Below are 15,824 nucleotides of genomic sequence, written 5' to 3'. Positions count from 1 at the left end.
AAGTTCATTGAATGAAATAATAAATGTATTATTATCATTTCCAAAGTAGTTATTTTGTTATGATTAGTTCATAATGTGATTATGTCCTGGGGCACCTGGGTGGCTCAGTCAGTAAGTGCCCGACTCTTGATTTCGGTTCAGGTGATGATCTCGGGGTTGTGAGATCAAGCCCTATGTTGAAGCCTGCTTACGGTGCTCTCTCTCCCTCTCCCTCTGCCCCTGCCCCCTACTCGTGCTTTCTCTCTATTTCTCTCTAAAATAAATGAATAGAATCTTTGAAAACAACAATGTTATTCTGTACTTTGGAACTAAAAGTGTAAAACGAAGAGCTCATAGACATGATCTTATTTTTTCTTCATACCAACCCATGAGATGTAACTGATTCTATAGATAGGGAAACTGAGGCTCAAAAACACGAAGTGTGATATGCCAAGGTCCTGCAACTAGCAAATGGCAAAGCCAGGATGAGAAACTAGAGTGTTATGACCTAGAGTCTTTAGGTCAGACGTGATCTCAGGGTTGTGAGATCGAGCCTGGGAGGAAGGAACCCCGGAGAAGTAGGAAGGGTTGGCTCCCAAGGGCCCCTGCGGGCTCTCACACTAGGAGTGGTCACAGATAATATTTGTGACCAAATCCTTACCATCTTTTCCTAATTCTGCCTCCCATATAATCACTTTTAAAAAGAAATGCCTCTTCTGGCTCTGATGGCTTGTTTTGAGCTGTCATCCCACTGGTGCGTTGATGACTGGTGTTAGTTAAGCCTCAATTCACAAGACTGTTTCTGTCCGTGATTTTTTCTGCCTGATTTCTGCATTAACTAGGAGAGATACTTTTTGCAAAGTATATACAGGTCCCTGTTAGGTCCCCCACCTTCCCTGCAAAACAGGTCAAAGAAAACATTTGGACAGATTCTTGAAGTTCTTCTCCAAAGCAGGATTTGATGTGTTTTGAATTATTTAGTAGGATTTAGGCCAAAGAAAGCTTTGTACTCTCAAGTTCTATTTGCGAGGAATCTGGGGAATGAGTCCTAAGTTCCTTTCCTATATCCTAGGAAATCCAGTGGAAATTCTTCTTCAAGTCTTGGAGAAATGGTATCAGGGACATTTCGAGCAACACCCACATCAACAGGTGAGGGTTTTACTTTATCTCCTTCTAATGGAATGTTTTCCTTTCTTAATGTTTGAACATACCCGCGAGTATTTTTACTAATTTGGAAATGATTTAAAGCCTTGATTTAAAGATTCTTCTACTTAGTATTTCATTGCTAACTTTCTTTCTATAGTGATTCGATTCAATTTATTCAATTTAAAGGGTACTTGGATGCCAAAAATCCAAATCATTATGATCTAATTTTGAAAAGTCTTATTCCCCCCCCCCCAGAGCCAGTAACTGTCCATTGTGCAATTCAATCTCCCATATAATCTTGTATTATTCCACCCAAGAACCCAATAGACTTTAAGATGGTGAAGGCCAATTAAAAGAAAAAAAAGTTGTAGACTCTTAAGAAAATGCTCTGTTCCAGTCTCCATGGGGAACTTTAGGATGGTACAGCCCGGGCCGTGGAGGTTGGGAGGGTTGAAGCATTGAATAAGCCTGGACGACCTCATTTCTATTTGGACAGCAGATAACGGAGTCCGGGGTTCTTGTTCGTCTGGATCCTTCCTGAGCTCCCGGTCTCTGAACAGAAGTAGGTCTCCAGGTTGTCCTCAGATGGACTGGACCTGCTTGGGTGACCACGGAACCAGTTTAATCAGACATCAAAATATTTTGCCTCATCCCCGTTGGTTAGACATTTACATCATTGCAGCTTTGTACTATTACAGACAAGAAAGAACAGGAATGACTGGATATGGGTTTATTTGAAATTAAGAACAACGTAACAAGGAAAAATGTGTCAATATCCTGGAAAGTAGGCGAAAAACTTACAAACCTATATAGGACTGCAAAATTTCCTCATGGGCCATCAAAATCACAAATCCTACAATAACTAGTGATTGAGGTGATGATCATTTTTACCTAAATCCCTATTCCAAGTTCCCTTTTATCAAATTTTATTTGTCCACGTTGTTCTCAGCTACATTGCGTGCTGTGTGTCCAGCAGGGAGCAGCCTGTGGCCCACAGCTGGCCCAGAACTTCCCGCATTATGAGAAAGTCCACCCTCCACACCCAATAGGAAGTCAGGATATAAGGTCATGCGTACAAGGAGGAAACTGCCTTTTTTTTTCCCTCTTCAAAATTGTCTTGTCCGGAATGAAATAGTAGAGTAGTGCTCTTCAGAGTGGAGAATTGTGAAATGATGAAAATCATAGGGAAAAATTGGTACATTCTCCCATCTTTTAAAATCATGTACTATCACTTACAGAGATTACATATTTTGATATGGCTCTCATTGTTGTTTTTTAGCAAAACAGAAGCAAAAAGTGGTAAGTCGTGTTTCCTTTTTAAATCTACCGTTAAGGTCTCTATCCATACGTGCCTGCAATGCTCCATTTCAGTGACCCAAATGGCCATAAAACAAGGGAGGAGCCTCCTCGGTGGGGACCCGTGGTAATCATTTCTCATTTGACCTGAGAATTGTGAGTGCTGTGGCTGTCGAGGAGGTGTGCTTAGCCTCACCTTGTCACGCGTGTCAAATCATCTTTTTCAGACGGAGCACATTCCTCCTTACGATGTCGTGCCATCCATGCGTCCAGTGGTGTTAGTGGGGCCGTCACTGAAGGGTTATGAGGTACAAATACCAATCTGTTTCGCTTTGGTTCTTGATCGGGAGTCTAGGAAACAGCTGTCGGGGGCTTGCTCTTCCGGAGTCTGCTTATACCTGGCTACCTGTGGGGCCAACTCCCCTCATGTGAAGGTGGGGGGCACAGTGTGGGGCCTGTGTGGCCTTTCACTCTTTCTTCCCTTTCTGGGACACTTCTCCTCTTACATGTATCTCTTTGTTTAGAAATATATCCCTTAAAACATTTATAGTGGAAAGTTCTGGTCAACGGTTTGCTCTGCATTAAATTCAAAGTGAAGGACTCTGTCTCAACCATTCCTATTACGATTAGAAATAATCAAGTATGAGAAAAAAAAAAAAAAGAAAGAAATAATCAAGTATGGGGCACCCGGCTGGCTCAGTGGTAGAGCGCGCAGCTCTTGATCTTGGGGTCATAAGCTCAAGCTCCACATTGGGTGTAGAGCTTACTTAAAAAAAAATAAAGAAATAATTGAGTATTAACAGCATAGGAGAACATGTAGGCAGCAAACCTGAACCTTCAGAGCCCCAACAAATCTCACCTTGGTGGGTGCTCAAGATGATGGCATACTCCACCAAATATTTCTATGCTTATTTATTTTAAGGACACAGAAGGGGGAAAAACCTCCAGTGGAAACATTAATGAGCTTGGTCAGAGATTAAACAATACCACGTAAGGAGGAAAAGAGTAAAGACTCAGGGGTCCTACATTTCAGACGATGCCATTCGGACTTTGTGCTAGCATAGAGGAGATGCAGGACGTTAACTCTGAAGGTGGGCAACCTGCAGGGTACCATTCCCACTGAGCTAGGACAGTGTCCATCACATAGTCCTCAATACCATTTATTGAACGAATTAACGAATCTCGTTGAGGCAGACCCAAGAATCCCATCCCCTTCTCCTCCCCCCTGCCAGTCTCCCTCTTTCTTCCCCCGTCCCCTTGGCCTCTAAGTGGGGAATGTCAGACGAGCTATAGCGATGGAGAATTCCTACCATGGGGAGGCTGGGCCCTGGGCTCCAGCTGCTCCTCGCTGGAGGCTAGCACCACTCAGGCGGCACCTGCCAGCCAAGCCAGCCCATTGTGGCCTCTTGGCTGCCCTTCTATCACTAAGAAGGGAAGGGGGTCTGCCTTGGGTCTAGCGACCACTGCTGGGTCATGCCCCAACACCCTAGAGGACGCCCAAGGGGAAGAGTTCAGTCCCTTTAAGCGGTTAAGCATGAGCGATGCCTTCCAGGTAACCTGCCCTACCGCCTCCGAGACAACAGGCCGGGTAGGGTCTCTGCTCAAAGTGTCCCTTCCTTCCACCTCTCTCACCTTTGACTTCTCTCTCTCTCTGTCTCTGCGTGTGTTTGCCTCATTCTCTTTTTCTCACCTCTGCAAAGGTAACAGACATGATGCAGAAAGCCCTCTTTGATTTCCTGAAGCACAGGTTTGATGGGAGGTGAGACATACAGATGTTTTTGTATTTTTATTTTCCTTTAACTGAACATGTATGATAAATTGATTTGTGGATCTGTGTTTCCAGTGATTGCAGAAGCTCTCTAATTAAAAGTTAACTCAGTGTTCAGGGAAGAAAACAGTGAAAGAATTCTGAAGATATGAAGTTTTGAAGTATAGCATTGAATCCCCAAGGGAGAGAGGACCTTGAGAAGGAAAATAACCCATTTGTTTTAATTAAATGTATGTGTTGGTCTCTATTTCCTTGCTTGTTAGTGAATTCATGCCAAACTTATTTTGTGAAAAATATTAATGAAAATGTAGAATATTTCTGATAAACCTGGTGGCTCGCTGGTCAAACTGGTAGTAATACTTGGGAACCGTGCATGACTATGTGTGTGTGTGTGTGCATGTATGTGTGTCTCATGCAAAGGTATAAAGGACTGAGATTCCTGAAAAGAAGAGTGCAAGAAATGTTTTCATCATAAGCTTCCCAAAGTCACTGTTTGCAGGCGATGGTACTTAGTTCTGGGTGTTTTACCAGAAATCACCTTGTATTTTATTGATATATTTTGCACGTATCGTAGGATTAACATGGCTCGGTCTCCAGCCATCAAATAAGTTAATCATTTAAGTTTTGTGAAAAATGCCTGAAAGAGTTGCTGTGTTTTGCAGAGAAATGGTAAAAAGTCCATATTGACTCACTACTAAGCTCCTTCGCAGTGCAAAATGCACTCCTTTTGAAAATAGCCACACTGCAAACACTGAAGGCTTACTAGAAATGCAGAAAATGAGAAGTATGAGTACATGCACCCAACTTGCCAGATATTTTTCAAAATAGCTTCGGAAAGATTTTTTTAAATTATGGTATTTTAAGGAAAAAAGCAAACCTAATAATGCTTTAAGTAGAAGCTGTATGTGTTTGTCAAAAGAAAAGCTTCTAGGTAACTGGGTTTACAATATTCATTAGCTTCTGGGACCAAATACAAAGAAACTGAGATTTTGGTTCCAATAATTGAGATTTTAGTTCAAGAAACCCAAATGCGTCTGTGCCGTTAGGTGGATGGCCAAGTACACGGATGGGTAAGGGCTCCGACCGGCGTGGGCCACTCTTGCTCTCGGAACAGTGTGAGGCAGCTGACGTTGGCCGGGGAGGTGGTCCAGAAGCATGTGGCATGCTTGTGGGCGCCCCGGGGTGAGCTGCGGATGCCCACGGCTGCCTGGGCAGGACATGATGTGGCCAGGCCACAGCGAAGCAGGCGGGAATGCAGGCTGGGCCCAGCAGGGCGGACGGAGGTTCTGATGGACGCGTGGCCGCCTGCGCCACGTGCGTGGGATGGACACCAGAGGCTCTTAAGAGGGCCGTGGCTGTGTCCTGCTCCTCGTGTCCCTGCTCTGGAAGGCGGAGAATGAAGTCGTTCCCAAGAAAACAGACGCGAAGCCCTGAGCACGCAGTTGGAGGGCAAGTGCAGGTCCTTGGCCGTGGTCTGGAGCAGCCACGCACCCGGGCCAGCTGCTCCGCTGGAGGATGCTTGCTCACGGCCAGCTCGCTCTGCAAGGAGCGCCGCAAAGGATGGCTGAGCTCTGAGTCTTGACTGTGACAGCAGTTCAGCCTGGCTGCCGCCGACTGGGCCGCAGCCCTGAGCTTCGGGCAGCCCTCAGCGGCAGGGACACGGCAAGCCTGCGCGGCTTGCCCTCTGGGTCGCTGTGCTGAGAGTCACGCGGTTGTAACCCGGCGGTCCTCACCTCAAGGGGTCCTGAGCCATCAGGCCACCGCGTCTCAGCCCCGGGCCGAGCAGATCCCACCCCATCGCGCATCCCGCCTGTGTCACATTGAGTCCGTCACCACGGAGCACCTTTGTACACGACAGTGTTTGCAGCAGTCTGACAGGTAGGGCCTACGGGGGAAAAAAGGAGGGAACTATTAAAATTTAACAAAGGGAAAGTGAGTGGCTTAATTATGCCTTTCAAGAATGAAGCATCTGAGGCTCTTCCTCAATTTTCAGGCCCGGGAAGAGGAAGCGTATTTGATTGTAACGGCAGAGATCCGTTTCGAGTCTGGTGGACCTGCTGCGTCAAGCATTTACACACGCTCTTGAAGATGGTGTTAGTAGAAATAGATTTAAAGTGTCAGTGCCAGGTGCTCCATATGGTCCAATGGCCCAGCGGAAGATGCAGGGATGGGAGGAAGATTCAAACAGCGGTGAATGCAGTAGTTGGAGAAAGAGATGAGGTCTGCAGAGACCTGATTTATGGCAGAGTTGGGAAAAGATAGATAGGAAAGGCCGGAGTAGCAGAGTGGACTTGCTTTCAAATAACGAGATGCCAGTGCGGCGGAAAAACCAGGAATGGAGCCGTTAGCTGAGAATATGTAGAGACTCTGATAAGGGAGAAGCAACGCGCTCGTAGCTTCACACTGACTCCGTCACATCTGCTGTGTGGGGAATAGTCTTACATTTTGAGCTGTGACAGTCTGCTCCATTATGTTTTACCAATTAATAAAGGGAGAAGAAACAACAAATAGTCTTTAAATGAAACCAGCCAAGAGAACAGCTACGCAGAAGGCTTCAGCACTGTGACGCGGCATAAACAGAATGGTCTGGTGGAAACCTACTCAGCATCTAATTGGCTATGAAGGCAGAAGGTTAGACAAAGGAGTCAAGGAAAAGTCTTGCTATTTTTCAGAAAAAGCAAAAAAAAAAAAAAAAAAAGGGATCCATCGGCTAAGAAACTTTCTTCAGTCTTGTTTTTTTCAGATCCTGGTTAGAAAATAACTCAACAAACTGGATTTCAAGTCCAGCAGCTTGAGTGTTACAAAATCATATACTTGCCCTTTTTAAATACCTCAAATTATTTGAGTCAGTTGAGAGCTACTTATTACACAATTTTATTGCTGTGACTGCTACCGTAGGACTATAATACAGGTAAGAAAAATAAAAGGCATATAAAAACCAACTAGTTTCTGGGGGACCATTGTGCACGTGGGCATCCATGCATGGTGGAGTTCCTACGCACACATCATAAATTAGGGGAGCCTACCCAGCAGCTAGTTCAGCTGGTTGAATGTCCCGTTCACAGTCTCAACAGCAGGCAGTTAAACCAACTGCCATGTGTTGACCTATGCTCATCATTTCCAACTCCAATGAAGTTGTTGGCATCATGCATTTTCACAACTAGATCAGATCAGCTCTACGGCAGTTATCCAACACTTCGCAACCAACGTGATCATGGCCAAAAATCCTAAATGAACTTCTTGTTGCCTGTATAGAAGAGATCTAAAGCTGAAGTTATTAGCTGAAGGCCACTCAAAGGAAAAAAGGGGTTCGAGAAAAAATTTGAAGAAAAGAGGCCGCAGTACAACTCAGGAGACTCAGGGAAGTAGTTTTTATTAATGAACAGCAATGGGCACCCTTGACACTATCACCCAGCGGCCAAGACGGCGGGACGGAAAACAACTTGTAACCATAGTCAACAAATGGAAAAGACAACACGGTACCTTCTGTTTCAAAATCGGTATCACTCTCTTATCACCTTCTACCATTCTCTCCCTAAGTGCAGACTCATCGGTGGTCAAACACTAGAGAGAAGCAATTGAACACTCGAATGCCAAACACCAATATTTAAATTAGCAGCTTTTGATTACAACGTGTCTGAGCTGATTCTCTTACCTCAAAGTATATATGAATTTCATGGACTCTGGGGTGGGGAGAGTTCCTGGTAGACTAAGTTTTGAGCATAGGATATAAAGAAACTGTCTCCTCCAGTGGTGAAAACCTCCAGTAGTTGACTTAACATACACTCTGTGCCCATCAACATAGAGCACTAGGAGTAATTACCTTGTTTGTCTCTACTGACAGTCCCATGAGATAGTTTAGCAAAGCCACCATTGCCATCTTATTGATTAGGATACTGATGCCCAAAAGATGACCTGACTTGTCCATGGTCACACAACCTGCAGGAGCAGAATCCATGGAGAATGCTCAGATCTACGTATGCCCTCCATCCCAATTCTCTTGACAGCGTACTTACTGTTCTGGCCTTTAAAATTGTCTTCTCTATGAAGGCTTTATTATTTTTTTTAATTAATGCACTAATAGCATTGCATGTTAGATGTAGCAAGGATAGAGTACAGAAGGACCTTAGAGCTGTTCTGAACCAACATGGAAATACTAATTGTTTTTGAATGAATGGGTTACAACTAAAAATAGTATCTTTTCATAGAAAACTAATACTCACAGGTCATGATAGATTGCAGCAATTATGATGAATTCCAAAACAGAAGTAAAGAACAGTTGGGATTCAGATTTGCTAGATTTAGAGAACAATTTTTGCTAGTTTTCAGTGACATTTGCTACTATACCCAATTTGCCGAGGAATTAAACTCCCGTTCGTGTTTATCTATGAGACAATAATCCCTGACACTGTCACAGAAGAGTCTCGGGAACTTTTAAGACATATCGAATAAGACGCATGGAAATACTGAAAGACACTGGAGGCAGTGAGTAAAGCAAGCAAAGAAGTCGAAAGGCATTGTTTTAAGTAAGAAAATAATAATAAAAATATATAATATAGTATATATCATAATATACTATAAAAATAGTATATTATGAAATATAAATATATATTTATATATTATTTATAGTTATATATAAATATATATGTATATATATAATATAGTATAAAAATATCATATAGTATATTAAGAGTATTTTTAAAGTATATAAACCAAAAAAGAAGTATATAAACTTCAATTATATAGCTGGGAAGCCTTAAAAAAAAAAAAGTTAGGATCTGGTGTCTGATTTTGATAACAGTAGCATCTCTGTATGGAAAATAGAAACTTCTGCTTTGTCTTATCGAAGAGTTTCTGGGCTGTGCCTGTCTGGTCCTGAGCTCTTTCGTGCATGTGTGTGTGCTGTTAGTAAGAAATAACTTATAATAATACTTACCAAGAGGCCGACTCTTGTTTTCTGCTAGGTCGTGATCTCCGTCAGGGTCCTGGGACTGAGCCCATGAGGGACTCCATGCTCCATGGGGATTTCCCTCTCCCTGCCTGCCCCATCTCTAAAATCAATTAAAATCAATCAATCGATCAATCATTTTTTTAAAAAAGAGATGTTTAAGAAATGACTTATATTAACAAATGTGCTGGTATTTTGTTGACAAATAAGAAAAAGAATGCTGTATTGCCTGGACCTTTTCCTGTTTGTGGAATATATGAAGCAGTTTTTTTTTTTCTTCTGTGCGTGTATGTTATTGTTTTGTTTGTTGCTTTTTTGTAAGACTTGTAAAAGCTCGTAAAACTCTGTGTGTGTTTGAAAAAGGCTTTGTAAACATTTTTAAAATCCACTAAAAAATAAGAGAATGCATCTGTTGGTAAACCTTTCAAATTTTAAGAACAAAGGGTCACTATTTGGCTTGTATAGACCTAGAAAATTTGATCTCCCTTATGCAGAATAGACTTTTTAGGCCCTCCAAAAGTCCTTATTCTAGAAAGTCGAATTCTGTTCCTCAATTAACCCATTTGTCTCTAGTCATAGATTTGAATTGCTCTGGAACTTGACTGTTTCTAACCAGCAGCTCCATCTTAAGACAACAAACAAACAGAAACACAAAAATAAAGCAAACCCTATCCTGTAAGTAAAGGGAGCTGGGAGCACAGGACTGCCTATGAGGTCTCCTACCTCAAGTTGCAAAGGCCAACTAGGTAATGGGACTGAGACGTGGGGTTCACTCGCCTTTAACCTCTGCACGTGGCCAAGGTCAGCCGCGTCTGCGCTTGACCACTTGGCTGGCCCCTGCGGCTCAGGGCTGCTGGAGAAGAGCACTGTCAGGTGACTAAGGCCCAGCCTGGTGCTCGGGAGCCTGTGTTGTAGGCATCCTTAGCCTCTAACTAATCACGTGGAACTTCCGCTCTGTGTCTCAGTTTTCTTGGTAAAATGAAGAAGTTGTACTTGAGCAATGCTTTCCAAAGCTTTTTAGCAGTGGAACAGCTTTTTACAATGAAATCGTCTACAAAGCCCCAGTGTAGAAAACAGAAATGCAGAGGCGCTTGCCTGGCATGGACAGAAGCTCAGCTGCCACTCGGTGGTCTTGGCCTAGAGATAGTTCACAAAACCCTTAGTTTCAGCGGAAGGCAATTTGAAGATGCCTCAAAGAGCTTAATAGTAAAAAAAAAAAAAAAAGCTTAATAGTGCTTAAAAATTCTAAAAAATGTAAAAATTTAAAACTTACCCTCTACAGCTTATAAGTACAATGACACAAGAAGGTGCTTTGCATTAAAATGGCCTCAGAACTTTAGTACAGCCTGTTGCTTTAAAGAAGCAATTTCCAGTCACTTGCAAAAAGGAGTATTTTACATTTTCCTCAAGGCTTTGGGTCACTGAAGTCAGACCAGGAGCTGCAGGAGGGGCTGGGAGTATGCCAAACAGGTGTGAGAGGACGCGGGGCTCAATTATCTCTACCTCCTCCCGGCCCCAGCCCCCAAAGGAATATACAGATGAAGGAGTGCGAGTGCACTGAGCATGAAGGGAAGGAGCACCATTCTTTTGTCTCCTTCCCAGAACTCTCCAAACTCTGAAAATAAGAATGTAGGAAGGTCCATGATGGCAGTAATCGGCTTAGAGAGGCATTCTTTGCATTCGACAGGTAGATCATAAACTGAAGCTGATCAATCCCAGCTTACAGAATTTTAAAACTGTGAATTCCAGAGATTCTTGTTTGATGAGTCATATGGAAATAGACTCCTCTCTCTGTTCATTTGTGGTGTCTTTGCTTTATTCTTCTCTTGCGTAACAGCAGGAAACGTGTACAAGGCTTGCAAGATCCTCACCTTGCCCTCAACTGTAGTGTCTTATGGCTTCCCACTTCATGCATTCAAAGCCTTAAGCAAATATGAAGAATCCTGTGCATGAAGAAGAGAAATCGTATTTTCCACCTTCTTAGAAATGAAGCATTCCTTTGGGCTTGTAGAGAAATGCTTCTTGTATCATGAATTAACTGTTGAGCACCAGGAATGCAGCATCCCTACCAGCTGGTTGAGTGTTGGTGATGAAAATGAAGAGGGCTTTCCCCTTTGGCCAGCAGCATTGTTATGCGTGGGTAACACAGAGCGTTGGTAGTTCTTGAAGGTCTGGTTCAAGAGCAAATCAACTGTGAATTGTAGGGAAATTGTATTGCTGCTTCCCAGAAAGGGCATGGTTTATTCCTAACGTTTTGATTCCCTCCTGGTATGGTGCGCATTATTAAAAAGAGAATTTTGGCAAAGTAGGTAATAGTGGGGGAAGAACTGCATTTTTAACAACAGGTTGGTTTGGGTTTGGGTTTTGGTTAAATAGCCAAAACCTTCCTCCAAGCTACCTGGCTTGTATTTTGCTACTAGCCAAAGCCTGTTGGAAATACTCGCAGCCCGTGTTTGTTATACTGTGGCTGCGCTGCAGTATGTAAAGTGCTTATTAAGTGCTGTGGTTATGAATCACTTGAGAGCCCCATAACATTGTTTACTGGCTTGTTCTGTTCTGTGTTCCTATTCATAGGATATCAATAACAAGAGTGACAGCTGACATTTCTCTTGCTAAGAGGTCTGTCCTAAATAATCCCAGCAAGAGAGCAATAATTGAACGTTCGAACACTCGGTCCAGCTTAGGTAAGATGTTTCAATGTGGTCCTTCTCCAACTGTGCTTTCAGAGCGGGATGACACGCGTTGCGTTTATGAATGTCTTTTCCAGTTTGCTCCCCATTCTGAATGGGGAAGTGCCGATTGACTGAAGAGCATGCTATCCATGGAAAAGAAGGGAACGTAGTCCTACAGCAGCCAGAGCCTCCTTGCTCAGCTCTAGTCAGTGAGTTAGTCTGGTGGGAGGAATCCTCATGGGCTCCCCTGGGCTCCTACTGCCTAACCACGGGGAGCCATGCATCTCCACTCTGCCCAAGCTTCTCAGTGAGGCTGATGATCTCTGTCATGCCTGAGTCACAGCTGACACGAAAAGAAATGAGTTGTTCAACCTTCCCAGATCTTTAGAAGAAAGCTAGATAATGGTGTCTTAGGGCTGCTTCTGCCATGAGCTAGTGGGACCCAGAATAGCCTCAGCCTCCGGTGGAAATAGCAACGAGCATTAATAACATGCAGGGAACTTAAATGCATCTTTCCTGGAGCACAGTCAGAAAGCATCCCGAAGGCCACCATGATCGAGAAGGGGAAAATCCCATAGTGTTATGGGATTGCAGGATTCTCGTCTCAGGAGTTGAAGAGTGAGTCTTGCAGACACAAAAGGGTGAAGTGAGGTGAAAGGGTTTTTTTGTTGTTTAAGGTTTTATTTATTTGAGAAAGAGAGAGAGAGAGAGAGAGCATGAGCAGGGGAGAGGGAGAAGGGAGAAGCAGGCTCCCCGCTGAGCGGGAAGCCCAACGTGGGGCTCGATCCCAGGACCCCAGGGATCATGACCTGAGCCGAAAGCAGACCCTTGACTGACTGAGCCCCCCAGGTGCCCCAGAGTGAAAGTTTATTAAGGGCAGGTGAGAACAGAAAGGAAAGAAAGCTCTAGAGCAATGGGGGTCCCGAATGGGTTGCCACTGTGGGCTTTCACAGTTGAGAGTTGACCGGGGAACTTAATCTTCTTGACGTCTCTACCCCCGAGAGCACCATGTTTACTTTTTCTTTGAAGTCTGGTCATTTTCATTAGTCCAGCGGTAGCTGCTGTGTAGAGATATCTCGTCCCTGACGTTTAAGACAAATGAGGTAGACTCCCCACTTTCATTATATTCCCTCTTCTCTGGTTTTGTGCACCTCCACATTTTCCACATCTGGGATTTCTGTGAACCTGGAAACATAGCCCCCTGTGTGAGCCTAGTCATGTAGCCCCAGCCTGTCTCTCCCTGGAGCCCCGCCTGTCCCTGACTCAACGTGGAGCTAGCCACACAAAGCCACGTACGAACAGGACTGTGGAAGACGGAATCACCATCCCCAGAAACAAGACCACACTGCTGGGGAATCACGGCGTTCCTCTTGAAAGCCTGTTAGTGGTTTCGGTGATCGCCAGGTGTGGCGTGGTCCCCTTGTAACTTTCTAGGAGTCTCTTGTGCATTCATATTCTGAGGGCCGCTTGTTTTCCTCCCCTCTTCCTCATGGGAAGGGTGGGAAAGAGAGGGATGACCCCTTAAACGACTGAGATGATGATAGAAGACAAAAAAATTCCAAGAGAGCTTGCATGCCCAGGCATCCGCTCAAGAATTTGTTGAAGGCTGAGTCTTGACCCTGAGCCAAGAAGTGTAGAGATTAGAAGGAAGCTACGAAGTGTCATCTCTACATTCCTGGCATGGGGTTGGTACATGGTAATTGTTCAATAGATGTTTGTTGGGTGGCTGCTTTATGAAAGAATGTTAAACATACCAAATGGAATAGTTGTCGGTCCCGGTGAGAGCAAGACCCTGGACCTCAGCAGCTCCTTCCTTAGTTCAATATTTAGATCCTTCACATACAGAGTGGAACACTCTTAAAGACACAGTACTTTGACCTTGACGAAGTAACAATGGAAGAGTTAAAAAATAAATAAAACCAATGGAAGAGTTAATGATGATGCTTCGGCTTAGGTGACTGACCAAAGGTAAAGACTGTGGGAGCCAAGAGTGCCAAGTGAGGTTGAAGATTTCTTAAACAAGCATCCATTGTCTGCTCTCCTGTGTTCCACTCTCCTTCTCAATCCACAACTTTTAATTACTCCTCCCTCTGATGTATAATGAAAGGCTGAGAAGCACTTAAACACATACGCCAGGTTGCCTGCCTCGAACCGTCTACCCCAGCCAAGGGTCTCATGGATATCCTTGGAAGTCATTCTGTATAATCCAGGCACCTGTTTGAGTCAGTGGAGTAGAGTTAGTGTAAATATTGAGGCCAAAACAAGACAGATGTCGGTTCACTGGTTTTTCCCCTTTGCTTTACAAATTCATATACCTACAGTCATTAGAATTAATTTAATGGCAGTCTATTAACATAACCACTACGTGAGCCCATTATGTCCATTTGCCTGCCTGTTAATGTACATTTGTGCATTCCCTCATCACATGTTCACTACTGTGTGCCACACACGGTATGCCGGACTTAGGAAGTACAAACATAACTAAGAAAAAATATCTTACCCATAAGCCACCGGAAGGAAGGGGCAGATGGTTACAGTTCTGTCTGATAATGGAATTACGAGCAAAGAGCTAGGGATATAAAGAAAGAAGAATAGGGAGTAAGAGGTATCGGAGAAGACTTCAGAGAAGTTATATTTGAGCTGATTCTTCAAAGCACACAAGAATGTGCAAAGGCATCAGCATGTAAAAATCATTACATGATTGATAAACAAGTAGTTTGTGCAGAGCACACTTAGAAAGGGGGGTGGGTGGCATGGTTTTGAGAGCAACAGGGGAAAAGACTGGAAAAGTAGGTTGAGGCCAGTGTGTTAGGGCTCAAAGTACACCTTGCTATATAATTGATATAATTGATAATATCCAAAAGTTTTCCAAAGTCAAATTTGGAAATTTGGATTCAACAATTGACAGTTTCTTTACTGCAAGGCTTCTGAGAGCCACTAAGATGTGAAGAGTAATGCGTGTTTGAAATTCCAAAAGAAATTATTAAAGCCTGCAATATATATTTTGCAAAAAAAAAAATCTCTTTTTCCCCTTAGGATATCTTAAGGGATTAGTGTTCGAGGGTACTCACTTTGGGAAAAGTTGCTCTGAACCCAAAGGAGCCATTGGCATAGATTAATTAAGCATTTGGATATAAGAAAGATCACAGGGGACAGAGATGCTGGAGAGAGGTGGGTCTAGAGGGTCATGGTCACGTTATACAAGTGTTCACTGAGGTTTTCCAGCACCATAGTCCCTGACTTCTCAGGGCCCCATTAGTCTGGGGTAAGATCATGATGAAGCTTCCTTTGGAACCTTCTGAGAATCAGCTTGGGAAGTCAAGATTACTGGGCTTGCCTAAAGTTTTTCTTTAAGAAAACGAGCTATGTAGGGATACACACCATTCTCTTTTTCAGACATACAGTTTATGTACTGAATCATGATCCAAATACGGGCCACTCTGTAGTGCGGCCTCTGCAGCCTCCCGGCCTTCTTGCCCGAGCACCTTCCACCCATGCCAGATTGCCCATTGCCTAAGAGTCCTGGCAGGGCATGTGCTTGCCCTCTGCACGGGTCAAAAACCACATTTACCTCATTGCTGATGCAGAATAAATAAGGCCAGGTATTTCTGTGTTATTTATACAGTGTGCCTCAAGGGTTCTTTGTTCCAGAGCAGTCCAGTTTGCCTCACTACCTTTTTGCTACTTCAGAAGACATTTATATTCAGATTGGAAACCTAAAGCAATGCAGACTTGTTCTGCAACAGTCCTGGCCGGGAGGTACCTTAACCAGTGGCAATTTACTGGCAACAGCCAATGGAGATCCTACCCCAACAGCCTGAGGCTGAAATCTACTACAATACAAATACACTTTATTTTCTGAACTTCTTGCATAAGAAAAATCTCTCTCTCCCTTTTTTTTTTTTTAACTGTTTTGACATGTGGGAAAAAAGGGACAGGTATGTTATTATTACTAACAAATGTAGTATGTGACTTAGGAGTTTTGCAAATGAGCCTAATCGTCCAAATTCTTTAC

The 15,824-nt window shown here is 43.6% G+C and overlaps 1 protein-coding gene across 5 annotated transcripts in view; it reads left to right on the top strand.

Annotated features, from left to right (window-relative positions):
- The window catches only part of CACNB4 (calcium voltage-gated channel auxiliary subunit beta 4), a 223,097-nt gene that overhangs the window by 184,177 nt on the left and 23,096 nt on the right, over positions 1-15,824 (top strand). For 4 of the 5 annotated variants that reach the window (XM_072757805.1, XM_026008029.2, XM_072757804.1 and 1 more), the window contains 5 exons: positions 1,052-1,128; positions 2,405-2,424; positions 2,649-2,729; positions 4,122-4,180; positions 11,712-11,821. In XM_072757805.1, coding sequence (XP_072613906.1) covers positions 1,052-1,128; positions 2,405-2,424; positions 2,649-2,729; positions 4,122-4,180; positions 11,712-11,821 — 347 coding nt within the window. The remainder of the gene's footprint in view (positions 1-1,051; positions 1,129-2,404; positions 2,425-2,648; positions 2,730-4,121; positions 4,181-11,711; positions 11,822-15,824) is intronic. The other variant, XM_072757806.1, reaches the window with a different exon arrangement.

The sequence above is a fragment of the Vulpes vulpes genome, chromosome 5 (assembly GCF_048418805.1).
Source record: "Vulpes vulpes isolate BD-2025 chromosome 5, VulVul3, whole genome shotgun sequence".
Lineage (NCBI taxonomy): Eukaryota > Metazoa > Chordata > Mammalia > Carnivora > Canidae > Vulpes > Vulpes vulpes.
The sequence above is the reverse complement of the archived record's forward strand: the minus strand, read 5'-3'. Positions and strand labels throughout refer to the sequence as shown.